General features: G+C 38.1%; 1 protein-coding gene across 2 annotated transcripts in view; it reads left to right on the forward strand.

The window, feature by feature from the left end:
- elapor2b (endosome-lysosome associated apoptosis and autophagy regulator family member 2b) overlaps positions 1-19789 on the forward strand; it is a 21395-nt gene extending 1606 nt beyond the window's left edge. Inside the window, exons 2-22 of one of the 2 annotated variants that reach the window (XM_038275725.1) lie at positions 7255-7375; positions 7452-7641; positions 7718-7865; positions 7951-8040; positions 8115-8220; positions 8295-8444; positions 10519-10607; positions 10718-10898; positions 11294-11422; positions 13305-13395; positions 14533-14635; positions 14738-14875; positions 14960-15232; positions 15961-16134; positions 17540-17729; positions 17800-17896; positions 17976-18077; positions 18582-18708; positions 18795-18973; positions 19176-19338; positions 19425-19789. In XM_038275725.1, coding sequence (XP_038131653.1) covers positions 7255-7375; positions 7452-7641; positions 7718-7865; positions 7951-8040; positions 8115-8220; positions 8295-8444; positions 10519-10607; positions 10718-10898; positions 11294-11422; positions 13305-13395; positions 14533-14635; positions 14738-14875; positions 14960-15232; positions 15961-16134; positions 17540-17729; positions 17800-17896; positions 17976-18077; positions 18582-18708; positions 18795-18973; positions 19176-19338; positions 19425-19493 — 2910 coding nt within the window. In that variant the 3' untranslated portion in view covers positions 19494-19789. Of the gene's footprint in view, positions 1-7254; positions 7376-7451; positions 7642-7717; positions 7866-7950; positions 8041-8114; positions 8221-8294; positions 8445-10518; positions 10608-10717; positions 10899-11293; positions 11423-13304; positions 13396-14532; positions 14636-14737; positions 14876-14959; positions 15233-15960; positions 16135-17539; positions 17730-17799; positions 17897-17975; positions 18078-18581; positions 18709-18794; positions 18974-19175; positions 19339-19421 lie in introns of both variants that reach the window. The other variant, XM_038275724.1, reaches the window with a different exon arrangement.
- The last annotated feature ends 4022 nt before the right edge of the window (positions 19790-23811 follow it).

Consider the following 23811-nt stretch of genomic DNA (forward strand, 5'->3'; position numbering starts at 1 on the left):
AGAAGTCGCTCACCACATTATCAAATATAATAACTGTACCACCAAAACTGAGTTTCGGGTTAGTAAAAAAAAAAACACGTCAAAAAGAAAAAAAAACTGCACAGTTTCACTTCTTTTGACTGTTGGTAATTTTTTTTATCTGTTTCTTTTTGACATTTTCTTTATTACAAACAAATGATACAAAAAAGAAAACAGCTCCAAGCTTAGACAAAAAAAAATAAAACATTTTATAAGGGTGGCCAGATGTAACCAATGTACGCTGAAGGATGGCTGAAAGCGGATCGGCACCAGAACCTTAGGGTCAATCTATACTGATCCAACAGGAAAATGAACAACCACAATATCCATATTTTCTAAATAAAGACAAACCATACTTTCCTACAGCCTTTGCTAACCAACAGACGCATATATTTAAAAATCCATCTAGACAAAAGATCTTGGTGACAAAATTCTTTCAGGTTTGAGTTCTGGGTTGAACATATTTTCCATTGTCATTAATTACCTACTTTTATCAATAATCATTCTGCATAAAATAGATATTTACAAGTACTATTATCTACAAAAACGTGTTTATTTACTAAGTTTTTATTAGAATAGTTATTTATTTATTATTTAACTGAAGACTGACTTGCATTTTCTCTTTACCCCATATAACACAAAATCTAGTTCTGAAAATAGTAGGAATTCTATACTTATCATCTTTAATGTTAGTATATTTATGTGTATAATTAACCAGTGTTTTTGTGGTCAAGTAATTGTTAATGTATGAAAAATTTAAAGTTTTGAATATTGAGAGTATTATTACTGCCACTGTCAGTATTATGGGGGAAAAAATGGTAGGTGTGGCCATGGCCCCCCCTCTAGCTCCGCCCCTGGTTGTGGGACATCCGGTCAAGTCTGCTTTTTAGTGTAGTCTGTAAAAGGCCGTCAAAATTTTGCAAACTGCCATGATTGACCAACAGTTTCAATCTTATCTGTTTGAGGTACAAGGAAGACACCTAATCATTAAATCATTTATGATAATAGGTTTTTTTCTTTTTTAATTTTTAAGAGAAATAAAAGGAAACTATTTTTGCATTTGTTTGTGAAACATAACTACTTGTTGAACCGAATGAGAGCAGGACAATATGAGTCAAAGTATTACGATCAAAGCGTTTATCCTTTCATAAATGATACTATAAAAGGTAAAATGGTAAAATAATTTACCATTTATCATTTATAAAAGGGAAAAATGTCTAACCAAAAAATGTAAACATGGGGCTAAATAAATAAATAAATAAATGACCCTGTGTAACACTGTTTTACATCTATCACATTTAAGGTTAACAGAAGGACAAAGTTACTTTAGCTTGGTTTTAAAATAATTCAATCAATATGGCCTTAATCTGTCTGAGCTGAACATGTTTTGAACCCATTAAAAGTTTTCTCCAATAAAACATCTGGAAAAGCTACTTTTATATCTGTTATCCAGGCTTCTATGATATGGACAGGAGCAGTTGCCATTAAGAAAAGATCAAAAAATTGTGAAATTAAGTATTTTGCTGTAGAAGATTCCCTCAGACTCTCATAAAACCCATGTTGTATCTAAGTACATTTTCCAACTTGGTGATTGTCTGACAAAACTGCAATTGCCAAAAAAGAAGAAAAGTCAAAGCGGGGAAATCAGCTCTATTTTCAACCCAGCAAATAATAGAAATGTATTATCAAAAGAAAATCCTTTCAATGCAAAACAAAGGATTATATAAATTGTTTTCTAAATCTTTTCATTGTGTAAATTTGTCTCTTTTTTTTTTTAACACCAAACTTCTAAAATCATTTTTTTGTTTTTTGCGTTTTGAGCAGATAAAACTCCATAAATCGACTATAAATCAGAAATATAAAATATTAAAAGTTCCATCTGTTTTAGAAAAATTGGAAAAATGATATACATACTTGATATTTAATGGCCTTTTAGAGTTTTTTGTTTTTTTCTCTTATGCCTGCATGAAGAAACTGCTGCTTTTTGGCAGCACTAGTAAACTTTATCCATTTATCAACTTAATACCAATTTTTAGGAAAGAAAACTGCTTTTAAAATCTTGCCAGTTTCTGAAGTACAACTGTTAAAGAAGCACTGAAGTATTTATAAGTACCAGAGATCAAAAACTCAATGCAAGTTTATTAATATGTTTGTAGAGATTGATGAGAAAAAAAAACTTTAAATATTTTTGTCTATTGGTGTTTTATATTTTTCCACTTGCAAGCCAATTCGTTTTGCCTTTGAGCTCAGATGGGAAACAGGATGAGCTACGAGTTTGTAAATCCTTGAAAAGCAGACAGATGACTGCCAACACTAACCTAAATTTCCATTATAGATACAATGCAGTCAGAACATGGAGAACTGTATTTAAAGACTGTGTCTTTGTGACAGCCATGTTGGATATGAATGTCCTGATTGGTCAGAAAGCTTTCTGACTTATGAGGGAGTTTCTGTTGATTTATACCACAATAAGACTAGAAATTATGACTTTTGGGTTCAGGTTAAATAAAAAAAGAATCACAAATTCAGAATAAGTATTTTTGTAAGAATTACTTTAAAAGTCATAAGATCTTGAATCTCTATTACGGCTGCTCATTTAGAATGTCTTAGAATAATGAGCTGCAAGCATCCATGTTGGATTCTGACATCAGTGTTTATGAATGTGGATATTTTACTCATATTTTCAACTTTTAGCATTGATGTTAGGACTTTGAGTTCAAACTGAAATAGGAGGAAATGTCACTAAACCTGTGCTTTACATCCATTTTAGCAGCTGTGAGATCAGAACAAAGTAAAAACTGTAATAATTAACTATTTGAGTAGCATCCATGTTGGATTTTCACATCAGATGGGTAAAAAAAATCTACTTGGCAGTACTCTAGAAAATATTAAAAGCAGGGTTTATTTAACTTTAAAGCTATTTGTGTTGCAGTCTAATTCCTTTTTTTTCCTGAGAACATAAAGTATAATTCATGACCTGGAAAATGGCTGTAAGTGTAAGAGTAGCAACTGGACTGCAGATAGGGTAGTTTTGGTGAGTTTTATTTGGTCTCTGATGAGGGAAAGTTGATTAAAAATCAAACAAATGTCCTATTTAGTTTATTGTTACTAACCCTTTTAATATCTTTTAGTACTAGATATTTAAATCATAGTAGCAGGAAAAAAGCTTCCAGTTCAAATGATGCATGCAGTAAAAATACAGAATTGATTATCTAAAAAGGAACCAGAACCCCCCCCCCCCCCCCCCCCCCCCCCCCCCCCCCATTTTCCAATGTTGCAAAAGAACTCTGTTGATTTGATACTGGCTTTAGTTAATGATAATATTGATTCAACCATATGTTTAAAAAAACATGTGATGAGTTTATTCCTGATGAATGTTTGCTCTGTGTGGGTAAACATAATCTGAACCCGACAGGAGGAAGGAAATCCTTGACTGACTTATTTATTTTTTTCTCTCTTTCTCATGATAGATTAAACAAACATCTTTTACGTCACATCTCTAAAGATTAGCGTTCCATCTTTCTTATGTTATGTTAAATCCTAAAACCCCCTGACTGCCGTGTTCAAGAGCTAAATTTTACCGTCTCCCTTCCTGCCTCCAGTCTCCATGACAGCCAGAGTGAATCACCCTGGAGACTAGTGAAACAGATTAGTCTGTGTCCCTTTTTCTCAGTCTTACCTTTTTCCTCCACTGTCAACAGGGATATTTAAATGGCAGTGGAGGTTAAATTCCCTGCATGCTAATTGAGTGTTTGCTTGACTTTTTTTCCACACAAAGCAAAGCAACAATCAGTTTATTTGTTCTGCTGGATGAGATACAGATGCTCACTGTGAATAACTAGGATGATTTAGTCATAAAAGCTGATTTTGGATCCATATTCAAACCTGACCTGTTTCTGCACAGCCTCCTTTTCACCGCTTCATTTCCCTGCAGATGCTTTTCCTCTTATATTTGCAGTATGTTTAGATAAATTAGCAGCAAAGTGAATTTTGCTACACTGCAGACCGCCGCCTGTTTTGATTTTCTGGGGAAGAGATACTTTGGACTCGCATAGACGGCAAAACATTTGTTTAGGTTTTATCGCATGGCTGCAGCTCACGATAAGTGATGGCCATTCATTTATTTTTTGAGCAGTCTGAGATGTAGTTAATATTTTATGATGATATGACAGATTTAACTTGTTCTAAAGCAAAAATCATAAATTTTACTGAGTTCATTGCTGCATTTAAAAAGAAAAGGGTTCTTCGATCATTTTAAGTTTAATAAGTCTAATATGATGTTAATCACCCGTCTTATTGATGCCAATGAATAAAAAATTTATGTGAAATGGAGAAATATAAACTACTAATCAACAGGAGGGAAGAGGAATTGTAGCTGATTACAATCTTTAAAAGTACCAAGGTATGGGGAGTGGCGGCCTAGTGGTTAGGGCATTGCGGTTGGAATCCAGAGGTGCTGAGTTCACGCCCCACTCCCACTGACTGCCCCTTTGGGTTCCCTGTGCAAAGGCCCTTAACCCCACACAGCTCCCCAGTTGCTGCACAATGGCAGCCCACTGCCACAAGGGGATGGGTTAAATGCAGAGAGTTAATTTCATTGCTTTGTACTTGTGAGAGTGTAATGACAATAAAAGCAGGGGGGGGGAATATGGAGTGAGAGATTTTTGGGATCTATTTACTAAAATATATTGGTTTATAGCTGTATGACCTAATAAATCTAAGATGGGAGATTAGAAAAGGAAAAAGAATTAATATCCAAGATTCTTGTCAAGTGGAGAACTGAACATCTTTCACCTCAGAATCTGCCTGTTTGGTAGCAACACCTCTATAAGCAGACTTTGTCCCCACGTATCTCTGGTTCTTTTACAGGGACACTTCGAATAAATATGCATCATGTTAAATTTACCTGATTAAATGGTCTTAATGAAGTCTCATGGTGCATACAAAATTGGCCTGCATGTTGAAGATAAATGTTAAAACAAAAAAATGTTTAAAAAACAAACAAACAAACAAAAAAACTGTGTTAATTCTCAAGGTAATCTCACGTTATAATTAGAAAAAAAGACAGAAAACACAAACAGGCTTACATTTAAAGGCAGCTGGACTTTCACTCAGTTTTTCTTGTAGATGTTCCAACACCTTTCGAGGAGACTTTGTCAGTTATGTTGGCTCACACCAGAGCAAACTAGATGGAGCGCTGATGTATTTAAGCAGCATGGAGGACAAAAATCTTTAGCTTAGATTATGCAGACCTCAGATCACTGTGAAATGTTCATGATTAAACGTAAAGGATTAAACAAATACGGCCTCCGTGGTAGCTTGTACATTTGCTCTTCTCTGTATAGAAAGAATAGAATTTTTATTTACTAAGAGGAAACTTGTAGAACAATGTCTTTTGGACAAGTAAAGATGTTTGGCTAACACTATGGGGGGGGGATACAATGCTTCATGGAAACCAGGCACAGTTTAGTAGTCTAAATGCCTTATATCAACAGTCAAGCATGGTGGTGGAGGGTTAATGATTTGGGCCCATTTCTGAACCCTCAGGACCTGTACAGCAATAACCTCATCACAAACTACCCAAAAAAGCTTCTGCAGAAACATCTGAGTAATCAGCAACTGAAAGTTATTCTGCAGAAGATGGGTTTAACTAGTTTGGGGGTATACTTAGTTGTTTTTTCCCCCACCATGACTGTGATGTCATTCATGGAAGCTTTGAATGCACTACAAGCCTTGATTAACAGCTCATCTACATGGCGGCCGAGAGCCGCATCACAGAACATCTCAGTCAACGTTCTGGGAGTTTGAACGGCGAGCGACAACCAGCCGTCCTTGACAAGAAACCAGATGACCTGCTGTTGTCCTCCTAATGGAGCCATTAAAGTTCCAACAAGCTGTTGCCATGGTGATCAGGGACAGTCACTAAAAGCCATTCATGTCTTTTATACAATCAGCCCTTTAACATGTGGTCATGCAGTATTATTACCTTGCTAAAACGTGTCCAGTGTCGCTCTCCCAGGTTCGACCACATTTCCTTTTATCCATTGGGACTAATAGAGAGTAATTTCCCTACTGGGTATGTTAATAAGCAGAAGTTCTGATAAATAAATACTTTTCCCAGTATTTCAAAATATCTTTCTATTTAATTATCAGGAAGAACAAAGCAGAGTTTGCAGTTAGATTTGTATATTTCAATGTAAATGTGGGGAAAATAAATGGAATCAAACTCATTGACTTTGAATCAATCCAGCAATAAACAGAAATGTCAGATCAGCGTGATTTAGAACATAGGAACAGGATTTATGAAAGGAAGAAATTTAATACTGGCACTGTGTAGTAGTAGGGTGGTATATATTTAAAGCCTTACTATTGTGGAAATATCTGCTGTAAATCATCAAGCTGTGTTTTTTTTCTGTTTTTGTTGAAGAAATTCTAAAATTTGGAAGAAAATGAATGAAAATGATAAAATACCAATAAGAAGGAATCAGGAATTTCACTTGAAACCTGTAAAGAAAACATGTATTAAATATGTGTTGGAAAATGTAGGATGTTCTATTTTTTGTCAACACCAAAGTGGCTGACAGTACATCTTGGTGAACTTATTGCCCAACTCTGTGAATCATCAATGGTATAACTCGCCTGCTATATCAGTAAAAAAATCACAATTTTTAGGACAGATGGCAGCCTATAGTATTCTCAGTTGAAAAGGACTAAAGCATTAACAAAATTCCAAGATTCCACTTTTATAAATATGTTCTGTTAACTACAAATATTTACTTTTTCATTTAGATAGTATTTTTTTCGTTACATTGGCACAATTATATAAAAAAAAAAAAATCAATAAAACCGCCAAGTGCCCCACAAAAAAATCACAAAAAAATAGGAGAAAGTTATTATATCCTAACAAGCATCTATTACAATCTCAATAATTTGTACAGAAAGATTTGCTTAATTCATATTTAACATTAAACCAGATTGGCTTAAAGAAACAACTTTTCTCCTTCCAGGAAACTAGCAATTATCTCTGAGGAGCATTTTTGTTATATATCTATTTCTTCTGTAAATAAGTAACATTTCTTGTGTGAAAATGGATATTGATGTGCAAATTAAATCATGTTTGTGTTTTTAAATAAAGCATAGGCTCTTATAAAGTTCTGTACAGTATGTAAGAGAACCAGGACCAAAGTGGTATGCTAACTCGGGAATATTTGCACTGCTTTTGCATGTTTTCTGCAGGGAGACTACTACTATCAGTACACAGAGTGCGACAGCACTGGGTCAAGATGGAGGGTGGCCATCCCTCTCACTCCAGGCTCCTGCTTGGGCCTCCCATCTCCAACCAGAGGAACAGACTGCTGTAAGCTGTGATTGAATGTTTGCTCTACAAACATGTTTCTGCATGTAATCCAAGATAACCTGCTTCTTCCCTGCAGCCTTCTCCTGTCCGGCAGGGATGTTTTTGGAGATGTCCACCCAGCTGTGCACGCCGTGTGCAGCTGGATCATATTCTTTGGGCAGCGGTCTGCGGTTTGACCAATGGGATGCCATTCCTGCTGGCTTCACAAGCCTGGCCAGCTTTTTGGATCCTGGACCAAATGGAGAGGACATTCAGGCCTGTAACAGGTAACAAAGGAATAAGAGGTACATACATTCTAACTGTAAAAAAAACAAAATTATGATTACCGTGTGGTTGTTCCAGCTCATCGTGGACGCCACAGGGTCTGTACCTGGAGTCCAACCGCGACGAGTGCACGGTGTCCCTAGTTTATGCCGTCCATCTAGAAAAACAGGGATCAGTGTCTTTCACCTATCAGTATCCAGACAACAACATTTTCTTTGAGTTCTATGTAAGCAACAAGAACCATACCTGGACGATGACATGCTCTGAGTCTAACTATGTGGGGCTCATGTATTGTGATTATCTCTGTCCAGGTTCAGAACGAGCAGTGCCAGGAGATGTCCCAGACGGACGACCAGAAGTGGATTAAAGTCACCAACAGTGGAGAATGGGGAACACACACAGTGAGTACCAGGTTCTGTCGGTTCCCCTCGGTGAATAGTTAATAGATTCCTCACCAAGAATTCCTCCTGTTTAGGTGAGCCTGAAGTCGGGCACAAACATCCTGTACTGGAGAACAACAGGGATACTGGTGGGAGGGAAGATGGTGAAACCAGTGCTGCTGAAGAACATCCAAATAGAAGGTAAGATCAACATATATTCTAGTAGAAGACAAATTGAAAATATCAGAATGATTAAAAGCTGAGTGTTGCTGCAGGTGTCGCCTACACGTCGGAGTGTTTTCCATGTCGGCCCGGCTGGTTTAGTCCGATGCCCGGTTCCTCATCCTGCCAAGCGTGTCCAAGCAACACTTACTCTGGAAAGGGAGCATCCGCCTGTTCAGCCTGCCCAGAACATTACTACTCTCGTACGTACACAGATAAACAAAAGTACTCCTAAAGCACTTAAATTAAGTCAGACAGGTCCAAGGCTAGTCCATACAATGTAATCCTGCTTAGTTTTGTTAGCTGTCCCTTTAACAGTCAGATTAGTTTTAGGAGTCCAGTTGGATCAGATTTATGCTTCTACTATTAGGGTAGTATTGATATATTTAAGGCAATAAATATATTGAGTTGTAGCTCCATTTGAAGCAAGTACCTGGTGACAGGGGAGAGAAACAACTCTCTTTTAACTACTATTGGAACCAAATTAAGGAGGATCAACCATCGGTCAAAACTAAGGAATGAGTAATTTAGAGGACAAAAAAATATATAAAATAGTAAAAAAAATAAGTAATGGTGGAATGAAATGGTTCTTAATAAACTATAATAAACTCTTGCTGAGCTGCTTAAACTTGGAAACGATGGAAATAACAGTATCTGTGTTGACGTAGCCCTCCTGTACAGACTAATGCAAATCAACATTAAAATCATCTAGAATTGATGGTCCTTGCAGGATCCTGAAGATAACTTGTGGGATACATTCAGAACACTTTGTGTTTCTTATCAAAAGGATCTAGTTTTCTTTAGTTATTAGAATGCACTCAGCTGCTGTAGTTTGATCAAAGGAGTTGATTTCTGAGGAGGGACCATTTTAAGATTCTCGGAGGAGAGCTGGTCCCATATGAGGCCCTTTTATATTAGTGATTGTACCATATCAGGACAATAGAGTTAAGAAAAACGCACACACCTCCCAATTGTGCAGAGGTTCTGCTTGTTGGAAAACTAAAGGAAGTATTTATTTGTAGCCTGAAACTTGTTTGGGGTACGAAAATGGCTTACTAAATGAATTTTACCAGATTTAAGGCAGGACTCTTTTAAAGACTCGTAGGTTTCTAACCTTTGGTTTGATCAGTTCATAGTGACTGCTAAATTAAAAATGCACAGATTTTGGATTGCATGATTGCTTCTGACTTCAGCTGCCATGATGTTTGCACAGAGACCTGCACAAGACTGATATGCTCTGTGAAGGATAGTTACCATATGCAAAGATCCACCTTACTTGTCTGAAACTGGCATTAGTGCTAGAGAAACCTGCTGTATTTATTAGGAAATGCCTTGGATTGCTTTAACCCGGTTTTATACCTGTAGTATTGAAGTAGGATGGCTGGAAAAACCTTTGCCTTTGGGGATGAAGCAGCAGATAAATTTTTAGTCATTAGGGTATAAAGTAGATTCATGGTCATCCACAGTAAACATCCTTTAATAACCTTCAGATCAACACTGGTTATGTTTTTCTGAGAAGACATGACTTCATATTCTCTTATTTGTATGTAAAAAGCTGCAGAACATAATATTTCATGAAACAGGGTTTCAACCTCAGTGACCCTTATCCATGTATGGCTAAGGCCAATACATCTCCATGCAAATCCAGACAGAACAGCGCACATTCAAGGGCTCAGAGATCAGAAGTGTTTTCCTCAGTCTAGACTCCGGTTCAACAGTGCTGTTACCTTGGCTAACATTTGCCTGAAGCATGTTTATAAAGTTACTGATAATGTAAGCTTTATGAGGGAAACAAAATCACATCAATCTGAAATAATGTGGAATTTGCTATTTGTATTTTTGTCTTTTAAGGCTTTGTTTTTATCAGGTTATAACACTACAACACATTTCCCTTCAACATTTTAGATGGCAGTAGTTTATCTCCAGAGAAACGTCCAGTTATTGGGATCTCATTATTTTCCCAAATTTTCTGTAGTTATTTACGGCTAGATTAACTATAACCTCCCTGTCATTTATGGTTTTAGCTTAGGGTTGCAAAAAAGCTAATTAGAGGAGCATTTCTTTTTCAGGGGAATTGTACCAGATAAATCTCACATTATGGGAAGAAAATCATTTCATGGCAGTAATGGGGGAAAAAATGTGTCCCTATGTCATAAAAAATTGCACTTTTGCTTTTGCAGCATAACCAAATACATTTAGGTACATCTTTGTATTTTTGTGTTGCATCTCTGCAGGGTGACTCAGATGTTTCTGTGTTTAAATCCTTTTTTTGCCCAGATGAGGGATGGGCTGAATGTAAGGTGAGACCACCGTGCTCGGAGAAGGATTACTTCCAGATTCACTCGGCTTGTGACAGCGAGGGAAAGGTCAGAGGTTTCAGATTTCACCTGCGCACTGACAGTACCTGGTTTTTTTTATGGCCTTTATCAGCCATGCACTCGGTCTGTTTTGGTTGAACCCTGTCGCTTGGTTACAGACGCAGGTGCTTTATCGTTGGGTGGAGCCAAAAATCTGCGTGGAGAATGTTAAGGGGGCCGTCAACCTGCCTGCGACCGGACAGAGAGAGCCCTGCCCCCCCTGCAACCCTGGCTACTACAACAGCAACGACTCCACCTGTCTGCCCTGCCCTCCTGGAACACACTCTGATGGCACCTATGGTAAGAAAAAATGGTAAAATACACCTGCCTCAGGTTGCTTAGCCAAGTTTTTTATTGCTGCTTCATGTTAGGACACTTTCGCACAATCATCTCTGCGTTTATTGTAAGTCTCTTTTGTGATGAGTGATTTCAATAGTTGCTGTTGCTGCAGGGCCAATCGCCAAACTTTGTAAGATATCCATTAGCTGCTTCATCAGAGTCTCAGTATGTTTCTGGTACTGACATAATGCTAAGTGTCACTGACTCTGTCCATTCATTGTTATAAATTGTTGACCCAGCTGGTTGATCCACCCATGAACAGAAAGTTCCTGTTCAAACACAACGTTGTAACCTGCAGGTTTTTATCCCTGTGTGTCTGAATTGATTTTTGGATGTTGTATTTGGGTTTGCACCAGCGTGTGTCGAGTGCCCCGCAGGTACTGAACCCGTGTTGGGCTACGAGTACAAATGGTGGAACGTGCTTCCACCCAACATGAAGACCTCTTGTTTCAACGTGGGGAACTCCAAATGTGACGACATGAACGGTGAGCACATTAACACCCATTCATACTTCAGTGAATTTTCATGTGACACAAAGTAGTTCCTAATAATGGGTGGATGGACAATGGACAAACTTTTTGTTAATACATCTCAAAAGTGCGTCATGCTTTTATTAGCAGTCACTTCAAAGAACATCCATTCATTGTGTTTCTAGCTGCAAGCATTTGCAGTGGTGCATCTACCAGCTTTTCACATCTATAATCTCACTTTTTTTTTTTTTACAATTCTTTTCGATATAGCTCAAGTTCAGACATTGAGTTCAGGGTCATAATTCCGCAAAAAGGTTCAAATCTTTCACTCACTTTATCAGGTTTTCTTTCAATATTGTCAATTTTCCATCAACTTTGACCAGCTTCTCTTTCCCTGCTGTAGGAAAGCTTCCCCAGAGCCAGACTCTGTTACTACAAAGTGTCACTGTGGGGAAGATTCTTTTATTCTGTTTATAAGAATTTTCCCCAACACTCAGCATTTGTCATTTACCTGCTTAGAGTACCATTATCTACAATATTTTCTGTTCAGCAAACCAAAACAGAAGTTTCTGGCTTTCTTTCAGTAGTTGCTTTCCTCTTAAATGGGTCATAGATTGCAAAACCGAGTTTACATCGTCATAGATGAATAATGATAGTTCAGTGGGTGAAATTGGCGTACAGAGTAGTTCAAACCCCATCGACACCTCAGTTCTCTGCAAATCTCACAATTCTAAACACCATAAAATGGGCGAACTAAGCACCGAATTGACGTCAATGCTGGGCAACTGACGGGCATTCCAACCGAGCCATCAGCTCCGGGGCTGATCCGAACCTGACCCGGTTACTGTATGATTACCCCGCCTGCCTTACCGGGCTGGACGGGGGAAGCACGGGGCCGCCATCGTCCAGGCTACTGTCACCGGGTCGGGTTTGGTCGCTCCATCCCCGGCTGGCTCCCTGCCCCCGTCCGCTGGGGTTCCCGGACCAGCCCCGGAGCTGACGGCTCGATTCTGCTGCACTGTAGTCGACCAAAATCCTGGACGATTTTTAAATTCCCCACTGACATTTTTTTAGGTATGAAAAGTAGGACATGTCTGGGAAAAAAAGGACGTCTGGTCACCCTACCATATCAACAATTTGATTTGATGTTTCAGTGAGTGAGTGCTTGTTGCTATGATGCGTCTTTGCTCAGCAGCTTTGCTCGTTGTAAACCAACCAATCAGCGTACAGCTCATCTAAATATTAATGAGCATAACATAAAAGGAAGAAAACCTGTTGTTTCATTCTAAGGCTTTTAACCAGGCTTGCATTAGGGATCATAGAACAGCAAATATACATTTTTCAGCAAAACCAATGTTACACATTTATTGTTATTCAGAGACCTTAAGGACCAGCACCAGATACCCTATAGAATCATTCTATGACCCATTTAACACTTTTCCAGTGTGCATGAAATATTTTTATCCTGACTTAAGATTCCCCCTCTTGAGCTACCCACAACACTCTACATTTTCCAGATTAGAAAGAATTAAAAGATAAAATATTCAAATTTGTCCTGTAAATAGGTAAAGAACAACCTGCTTACCTATTATGAATGAAATAGTAAAAATATATTTAACTCTTAACTAAATGTTATTAAAAGTTTAAATTGTTTTGGAGTAAAAAGCTATTTTAAGCTTTAGATTAAAGCATGTTTTGATATATATTGACTGAATCAATGATCAAAACTGTTTTGGCTGCTTTGTTGATGCGCTAGATTCAATAAAAGACTTACACTAAATGTGCATTTTTCATTTCATTAACTCAGCAATACACATTTGTTGTGTATGCTATATGATGTTTATATCCATTCCAATCTATTCAGTGTGATGGTGAATTCATGTCTGTTTCTCCTCAGGATGGGAGGTGGCTGGAGACCACATTCGGAGTGGGGCAGGGAGTTCAGATAATGATTACCTCATCCTTACCCTGCATGTCCCTGGATTTAAGTAAGATTGTTTTCCTGTATAACTATGGGCTCATTCCTATTAGTTTTTTCATTCCGGAAGCAACTCCTATTATATTTATTATATTTTATCATTACTTATATATATATTTTTTTTTTTTATTTTAGAACTGTAAATTTACAGTCATTTTTACTTTATTTACATTTTACTTTATTTTTCAAGGCTGCATTTTTAAAAGACGAAATTGTCCAGTGAGCCGTTTCCAAACGACATATCTTTTTGTTTTACACTTGTGTTAACAAAATGACAAATAAAATCTGTCTAAAGTCTAAACTCTGGTATGGAGGACCAGCTCTACCATATTTGAAAATAAATACAGAAATAAATAAATGCTCAGAATATAAATAAGCATACAATTATTGCCTCCAAAAATGCAATAAATAAATGTAGGTAGAAATTAAACTATACATAAATATATCTATTTTAATTAGCTTCTTTATTTTTTTGCCTTTGTAATAATTACCTTATTTATTTATTGTTCGTCATAACCTTCAACAAATGAATAGGGTAAAAAAAAATACAAAGGAAGAATAAAACAGACAGAAATATTATAACATGCACATAAATAAATACTTTAAAAAATAAGTAATTAATAAATAAAGTTGAAGATTATAATGGACAATAAATAAATAACATTTATGTCTCACTCTAACTACTTTTATATTTTTGTTGTATTTTTGGGGGCAATTAATTGTATGCTTATTTATTGAGCATTTATTTATTTATGCATTTATTTTCAAACATGGTAGAGCTGGTCCTCCATACTCTGGTGCTTGATGAGAGTCATAACAGGCTGCTTGTCCATCTATTCTTACCAAAACAAATTACCTACAGAATACACAAAACTGTAGAAGACAACCAGCCCTAAACTGTTCACATATGGAAGCGTTTTAATTCCAGGTCTGAACAGGACCTTAAAATGTTTAGACATTGGACAGAAAATAAAAGCTAATGAAGAAGATTTTGTGAAAATCTACTTGAAACCACAAAAAAGGAGCGTTGGTATAAATAAAAAAAGAAAATGAAAGACTTCTACTTTCCTGTAGAAATGTAACAAGCTATGTGGCAATTTAACATCAGTGTTTGGAGATTCTGAACATCCTAGATCTATGGTTTCAGGGTACCCGCATCGCTCGCTGGGATGACCGGTGGAGAGTTTGGCAGGATCACCTTTGTGTTTGAGACCATCTGCTCTGCTGACTGTGAGCTCTACTTCATGATGGTGTGTGTCTCAGCACGTATTGGATTGGAGTGGAAGTAAAGATAGTACTAGTTACTAGTAAGTAAATGCTTTCTCTGTCTTCTCTTGTGGCGCCCCCTGCAGGATGTAAACAGGAAGAGCACCACAGTGGTGGAGTCCTGGGAGGGCAGTAAGGGGAAGCAGGCGTTCTCACACAGCATGACCAGAAACGCCTCTGTTACGTTTACTTGGGCTTTTCAGAGGACGAGCCACGCTCTGGATGTGGGTAAAACCTGCGCAAACCAGCAAGAAAACCATCTCAACATCCTGCATTGCTTGTTTAAAACCAGCAGATTACATGTGTAGGTTCGCCGTTACATCAGCGACACAGTGAAGATCTACTCCATCAGTGTGACCAACGTCCTGGAAGGGGTTGCGTCGGCGTGCCGAGCCTGTGCTCTCATTCCGCAGAACTCCCAGCAGGCCGGCTCCTCCTGCGTTCCCTGCCCCGCGGGCTTCTTCATCGATCGGGACACTAACCGATGCCAGGAGTGTCCACCAAACACCCACCTAGCTGGGCGGCACACCTACGGCCGGGATGCTTGCATTGCCTGTGGACCTGGAAGTATCAGCAACAAGGTGCAGAGATCGTCTACTCCCCGTCTGGAATGTCAATCTGAGACTATTTATAGGTTCATGTTTTCTGCAATGATGCCACCAAAAGAGAAACAATCCTATAAAGCCCAGTTTGTTTTATAATTTAGGCTTCCATCATAAATTTTCATATACTTTTTAAAATAAAAGCTTGACTTATTTTACAGGTGGAAGTAAATGTCTGTAAACAGGAATTTATATGACCTTTTAAATCATATATTCATTAGTAAATACAAGAAAACAGTTTTTCAAACACTTGTTCTCTTATCTAAAATCCATCAGTCCTCTTTTTGCTTTCTGGTCTTTGTTGACAATCACACCAGCAAGTCTTCAGAATGCTAATGGAGCTAAATGTTTAATTAAAACAGCAGCGTGCTGGCCTTTCAGAATAAGGCTTATACATATTCCCCCCCCAAATAATAAACATACAAACCTTTTATCATTCAGATGATTGTACAAGTGGATCTAAATTATTTCTGGGGTTAAATTAAATGGAATTCTTAAATAAAAACTTGGGTATGCTTTTCAAAATAAAAGCTTGCTCTTATTTAAGACTTTCCAAAAGTTGTTTCCCACTTATTTTTGGACTTCCCAAAATGGATGTAAGTTTGTTGCAAATGAGAAACTTTCTTATGCTGAACAGACCTTACTAAGAGGCAAATGCTTAAGAAGAATTGATGCAACTATTGTTGTTGTTGTGTTGTTTCTTTCAGGAGCATTCCCGCTGCTTCAGCGACTGCTCATTCATTCACACAGAGAACAACAGAACACTGACCTTTGACCTCAGCCCTATGAGTGACGCGGCTTCGTTGATATTGGGGCCAAGTTTTACCTCCAAAGGCACAAAGTATCTTCACCTGTTCAACATCAGCCTCTGTGGCCACAAGGTAACTCCCTAAATCATTGAGCACTTACTGTAGAAACATGTTTAAACATTACATAATTTTAGTTTTGCTTGTAGCATTAAAGCTTTAGCCAAAACCGCATCATTAATCAATTAAGCAGCGGTGGAAAGAAGATGGATAACGACTACTGTCATTAATGGAAGCTTGTGTGAAGTGCTGGTGCTCATATTCTGAGCTCCTTTCTATCCTAAATTTGTTCTTTTCGTCATTGCCAAACAATTATTTTCTTCATTTAATTGAATTTACTTGTCCAGGTTCAACTTTGCAAAGCTCATTCTTTTAGCACTTTCAAACTCTAATAGCATCTAATTACATCTAATAGTATTATTTTATTTTTATTATTTCTTCATAAAATAAATATGTGTTAAGATAATAATACTTTATGTAAGACTTTTAAATCTATTTCCTACTTATTTTTTAACTGAGTTTTTATTGATTATTTTTGCAGGACTTATTTTTTTTATGTCCTACTCTTTTTTTATCACTTTGTTTGTTTTTTGAGATTTTCCTTTTGTTTAACGCTTTCTTTCAACCTCATTACAAAAATGTCCTAAACTAAACTCAGAAAGGACATTTCTTTTGTGAAAAAAAGGGGCAACGAGGGCAGAAGATCTATGAATCATTTCAATCTGAAAAACTCACACAAAGAGAAAAGACAATTTAGAAATGTATTGATACAATTACTTTGTCTTTGGCGCTCAGACCTTGGCAGGTAACATAGCGCTGAATTTTGATAGATATGCATGAATCGTAAAGAACATAGCTGTTTCCCCCTGGGCCTGAAACTATTGGTGGAGTGGAGATAGATGAAGTTTGGTGGGTTAAAATGGGGTCATCTGGATGAAGTCACACAACACAACCACCGCCTGCGCACAGGAGCAGACGAGTTGCGGATCGGAGGCCTTTTAGGATTAATTTTGGATACCAATTGGTTTTTGTGGAGGTGTGGTTCAAAGCTGCTTGGCTGTGTCGTAGGAGTATGAAGGCGAGTAATCAGCTTTTTCAATGGAGCATCCTCCTACGCTCCATATTTAATTAAAGAAAACTTGGAAGGTAGAATAAGTTACAGAATTTGAGGTTGAGGGGAAGAAAAAGAGAAATTTAAAATACAAAAAACATCTGGATTTTAAATGCAGTTTAAAAACCTACAAGTGGCCAAACCCACAATTTTGATAAATTATGTTTGATTTAAAGTTAGAAATAATAAATTTGATCCTTCTAGTCTATATAAAATAAAACCTTGTAGACTAGTAGCACTTTATGTCAGCGTTTGCTGTTGTTAAAGTGTTTTATGAATAAACTTGTTGAAAATGATGATAAAGGTGATGGAGAACTTGCCTATAAAAACTAAAAAATAATATTCCTTTGACTTCCCTCTCCTTCTAAGGGAAGAAGAGCTGCCGTCTGCACCGATAACGTCACAGATGTGTCCAGCAAAGATGAGAAGAGTGATTTGTCTCAGTTCTTCAACACGGTGGACAGCTTCCTCTGCCAGTCAACCATCATCCCTGGAGATGGGCGGGGCTTCAGGCTGCCCATTTCCTCGCAGTCCATTAGTCTGGCTGACACCTTCATAGGTATAAACTTTCAATCTGCATGTGCGCTATGTTGGGCATTCTGCTGGTAAAAACTGATGACTCTGTTCAGGAGCAACAGTGGACACTGTTCTCGACGGAATAAACGCTGAGCCGGATCTGTTCCCGGAGAATCCAAACGACATTCCAGACATCAACTTCTTCTACAGGTGGAGAAAGACAGAGGAAGGAGACTATGATCTAGTGTGGTTGGTTTTAGATATGAATGAGTTTTAATCTTTCCTTCAGGTCAATGCAGGCCACGGCCTCATGTGATCAGGGTCGAAGTTCTGTCATCACGGTTCGCTGCAATCCAGAAAAGTCTGAGCGAGGACAACTCTCCGTGCCCAGGTACATCTGCCATGGTCCCCTCAGAGGCTTTGAGGCCCAGCTTTTATTAAGATATCTTTAGATTTAAAAAAGAGAAAATAAAAAAGTTTGGAAAATATATGTATTTCTAGAATTTATTACCATCGTGGTTCATCCATCCAAGCTTCCTGTAGAAATATCTACCGTATATTTTAAAATAATCCAAGGCAGAATCTGTTTATACTTTGTAAAAAGGACTGAACCCTTTAGATTGAACAAATAAAACTTTTATTTTGGAAATACTGACATCCTGATTTTTAGTGTGGAGAATTATGTTAATAGTTTTCTTTGATTCAAAGCTTTGATATATGGAGTCTGTGCCATAATAAAAGCAATTACTTCACATAAATAAAGACAGAGATCAGAATAATTTTAGTTTTACGATACTTGATATTTTCACCTCAAAAACTTGGAGCCCAAAGGTTTTACACAATGTTTTACTTTTGACCCTTATTCTGCATTTTCTCCTGACTTGTGTTTGTGCAGCTCCTGTTCTGCAGGAACATGTGATGGATGCACCTTTCACTTCCTGTGGGAGAGCTCCAGCGCCTGTCCACTCTGCACTGAGGCCGACTACCATCTCATACAGGGAGCCTGCAAAGGAGGAGTCCAGGTAACACGGAGACAAACATCTTCCCTTTACTTTCTTCTTGTAGATTGATATCTGCCACCTACGATCTTGAAACTATTTTGTTTTAGGAAACTCTGTATATGTGGAACGAACCAAAACTGTGCACCAAAGGAGTGGCACTGCCTTCTCGGAGCTCCACCCCCTGCGAGGTCATCGCTCTGTGGCTGAAGGTCGGGCTTGGTGTTGGGGCCTTTGTCGCTGTGCTGCTTGTGTCCCTCACCTTCTATTTCTGGAAGAAAAACAAGAGGTGAGATACACCTGCGCACAGCAAGGTGCTCATTAAGGTCTGACTGTAAGGCTGATTAAAATGGGAACGTGTCACCATTGATGACAGGGTGGCGACCGGCTGGAGCCGAGTCATATTACTATTTTACCTGACATCTTAGTGACATCAGAATGAAACAATTGACACATTTCATAAAAGCTGAAAAGGATTTCTTTGTCACCAGGTTGGAATACAAATACTCTCGCCTGGTGATGTCTGCGAACAAGGAGGGTGAGCTGCCAGCTGCAGACAGCTGTGGCTTGGCTGAAGGAGAGGAGTTTGAGGATGATGTGGTCTACACCAAGAAACCCACCCTGTTGGGGAAACTCAGAGCCATCGCCAACAAGGTGTGTGGAAATGTTTTATGTGTGAAAATTTAAACCTGTTGGTAGCTTTGTTTGATCGATCTAATTAGATTTGTTTTTTTCAGCAGGAGCAGGGTGAGAGCAGCGAGTCGGTGCAGCTGAACTCTTCTCAGGCAGATCGATGGGTCCTGGGATAAACCGATTATGTGTTTCTTAATGGCCGTTGATACAGTCACTGTCCAGAGTCATGTGTGTCTTTTTCTAAAGTGGGGGATAAGCTGCAGACCTTTAATGGAGGGCAGTCTGGACAATTATTTCAGTCCTAAATCGTGATATTTCCTCACAGTTTTACTCCGTGGATGCGAAACTGAACCAAACCGATATGTCCTTTTAATGTTTTTTGTATGTTTTGTATTTTATTTGTTACTTTCTGTTCAGGGTCTTGTATTTATATTATTCTAAACAAACTTTATTAAAGTCCTGTTTGACTTTATAAAAAGGTCTCTAAGATTAATGTCTAACAACATTTCAAGTTCGGCAGGCCGGTGAATGGAGGTGAGCTTTGTACAAAAACAACTTCTAAAGCTAACATGCGAATATATTTCACTTTTAATCATGGTTGTCCAAAGTGTGGCATGGGGATCATGTGGGGCTATTAGGATGATTTTGTGAGGTCCTTCACCAAATTTCAACAGAGGCATAAATATGGTTGCCAGTTCAGGCAGTTGAAGCAGAAACTGCTTTAAAAGCAGAAGTAGGCTAACAATACTCTATTGCTCATGTTGTTGGTAGAGAAAGCTAAGAAATATAAAGCTGATTCATTCTAGTTTTGTTCAAAATTAAAATTTTTAACAGGATAATATAGATTGAACTGGACAGAGGGCCTGCATAAGAAGCTGAATAATTGCAAACAACATTAAGACTAAAAGAGAAAACACATTACATTTAAATTTAAGACCTAATAAAGGGGAAATGGATACGTCACATTAAAAGATGAAGATGATACAAGACAGTTTTGAGAAAGGAGTAGACACAGTATAGATATTTGTGTTGAAATGTAGGGTAAAAGTCAAAAGTAAATAGTGTTAACAGGGTTTATATTTTCCAAAAATGAGCTCAAAGATATATTTATTGAATGCTCTCCTATTGTTGAAAAAAAAAAAAGAGTACCACAGTACATTGATATTTATAGTTACAGACAGATGCCTGCCTTTAGTGCGTTATTTATAAACGGCTCAAAAACATTAATGGTTAAAAAAATTATAAATAACAGCCAATACCGATGCCAACAGCAATATCTCATGCATCCCTAGTATGAATTCCATCCATCCAACCATGCAGGCTTTCCTTTCAGCTGCATCAGTGATTATCCTCCTTCACAAGCAGCAAAATTAAATTTAGAAATTTGTCCCATATGTTGTTGAGAGCCAAAGTCTATATTTTGAACCTTATATTTCAAAAATAATTTATACACTAATTTGTATTATTTGTGCTTTAATTCTTGCTGGTTTCTTATACCTTAATTTTAAGTCTGTGTCCTGTGAGTCTGGGGGCCGGATCTATCAAAGGTTTGCGTGTATAAAAACGTGAGCTATTTCACTGCGCACGCTAAAAAATGTACAAACTGATCTATCAACATCGTGCTAAAAGGATTTGGTCTTTAAAACGTGCTAAATAGCGCCTCTTATCCATTTAGTACTTTTTCTGCAATGAATATGCAATATGGGGCGTTTACACGCAAAAGTGCGTCTTGTGGGAGGAGAACATGTAAATATATTAATTTAGCACTCGCAAAGTGATTTATTAAACCTGAAAGCAATTTTGCTAACGGTATCTGACTCTATATTTAACACGTTTCAAAAGAAGGTGCAAATGGTCTGTATGCGTAATTGCGCACACATGGCAGCGGTTATTGTCGCAAGAAGGAGACATCGAAATGAAGCAAGGAGACGCAGAGAACGCATTTTTTCACTCCGTGTGAATATTTTTGCAATGAAGGAGGAAATGATCATCAAAACATTTCGTTAATCCAGCATTGCCATTTTGGAGCTGTTTGGGGAACTCCGAATGAATTTGGAGCCAGCCACAAGGAGGACCCACGCAATACCAGATATCACAAAACTCCTTGCAACGTTGCACTTTTTTGCATCTGGGTCATTCCAGCGTACGGTTGCAGCGAGAGCTGGGATCTCCCAATCTCGTTTTTCAGAAGTGCTGTCCGACGGGGTCGGGGTTCTCCCCCTTGCGCCTGTGGAGCAACATGCCAATGCTGCGGGGATGCATACGCGCAGTAATTTTTTTACTGAAGTGAAGTAGAAATTCAGCCACATAACACCTTAGGGAATTAAGGTTGCCAAAGTATATACAGGTGCTGGTCATAAAATTAGAATATCATGAAAAAGTAGATTGATTTCAGTAATTCCATTTAAAAAGTGAAACTTGTATATTATATTCATACATTACATACAAACTCATATATTTCAGATGTTTATTTTGTTTAATTTTGATGATTACAAATGACAACAAATGAAAATCTCAAATTCATCATATCAGAAAATTAGAATATTACTGAAGACCAATAAAAACAAAGGATTTATAGAAATGTTGGCCAACTGAAAAGTATGAACATGAATATGAGCATGTACAGCACTCAGTATTTAGTTGGGCCTCCTTTGGCCTGTATTACTGCAGCAATGCGGCGTGGCATGGAGTCGATCAGTCTGTGGCACTGCTCAGGTGTTATGATAGCCCAGGTTGCTCTAATAGTGGCTTTTAGCTCTTCTGAATTGTTGGGTCTGGTGTATTGCATCTTCTTCTTCACAATACCCCATAGATTTTCTATGGGGTTAAGGTCAGGAGAGTTTGCTGGCCAATTAAGAACAGGGATACCATGGTCCTTCAACCAGGTACTGGTAGCTTTGGCACTGTGTGCAGGTGCCAAGTCCTGTTGGAAAATGAAATCTGCATCTCCAAAAAGTTGGTCAGCTGCAGGAAGCATGAAGTGCTCTAAAACTTCCTGGTATGTGGCTGCGTTGACCCTGGACCTCAGAAAACACAATGGACCAACACCAGCAGATGACATGGCACCCCAAACCATCACTGACTGTGGAAACTTTACACTGGACTTCAAGCAACGTGGATGAAGTGCCTCTCTTCTTTTCCTCCAGACTCTGGGACCTTGATTTCCAAAGGAAATGCAAAATTTACTTTCATCAGAGAACATGACTTTGGACCACTCACCAGCAGTCCAGTCCTGTTTCTCTTTAGCCCAGGCAAGACGCTTCTGACGCTGTCTGTGGTTCAAGAGTGGCTTGACACAAGGAATGCGACAGCAGAAACCCATGTCTTTCATACGTCTGTGTGTGGTGGTTCTTGAAGCACTCACTCCAGCTGCAGTCCACTCTTTGTGAATCTCCCCCACATTTTTGAATGGGTTTTGTTTCACAATCCTCTCCAGGGTGCGGTTATCTCTCTTGCTTGTACACTTTTTTCGACCACATCTTTTCCTTCCCTTCGCCTCTCTATTAATGTGCTTGGACACTGAGCTCTGTGAACAGCCAACCTCTTTAGCGATGACCTTTTGTGTCTTGCCCTCCTTGTGCAAGGTGTCGATGGTCGTCTTTTGGACAACTGTCAAGTCAGCAGTCTTCCCCATGATTGTGTAGCCTATAGAACTAGACTGAAAGACCATTTAAAGGCTTTTGCAGGTGGTTTGAGTTAATTAGCTGATTAGAGTGTGGCACCAGGGGCCATCAATTTTGAACCTTTTCACAATATTCTAATTTTCTGATATGATGAATTTGAGATTTTCATTTGTTGTCATTTGTAATCATCAAAATTAAACAAAATAAACATCTGAAATATATGAGTTTGTATGTAATGTATGAATATAATATACAAGTTTCACTTTTTAAATGGAATTACTGAAATCAATCTACTTTTTCATGATATTCTAATTTTATGACCAGCACCTGTATATATATATATATATATATTGCGTAACTGGTGGCACCTGCCACCAGTTACGCAATCACTCTTGTTAAATCACCCGCAAACCATGGTTCAGCCCCTCGCGCAAAATTCCAGTTTGCGAGCGCAAATTACTGCACGCAAAATTGGATCTTGATAAATCCGGCCCTGGCTGTCTCTGGGCTGGGTGGCACAGCTATTTCTGAGTCTTGTTGAACTACAATAGACAAAAAGATATGTTGAATTTTATTATAGCATAGCGTATTTTTTCCTGTAAACTTGGGGATATATTTTATTGCATGTTGCATATCCCAGTAAATCTCTTTCACCTTTAAATCAGCAGCCTTCCCTAATTGTGTCTCTGTTCTGCTTAAAAACAGATTTATGAACCTGTCTACCAATATAATGATGCTGGTTGTTGTTAGGTTTAAACACCAAACATCCTATTCAGCAACCTGCACAAAGAATGACACAGAGAATTTAGTATATTTTACTTGCAAGGAGAGGGGATCAGAAACTGCATTCAGTTACAACTTCAAACCACTC

The sequence above is a fragment of the Cyprinodon tularosa genome, unplaced genomic scaffold (assembly GCF_016077235.1).
Source record: "Cyprinodon tularosa strain WSP-4 unplaced genomic scaffold, ASM1607723v1 ctg976, whole genome shotgun sequence".
NCBI classification, from domain to species: domain Eukaryota; kingdom Metazoa; phylum Chordata; class Actinopteri; order Cyprinodontiformes; family Cyprinodontidae; genus Cyprinodon; species Cyprinodon tularosa.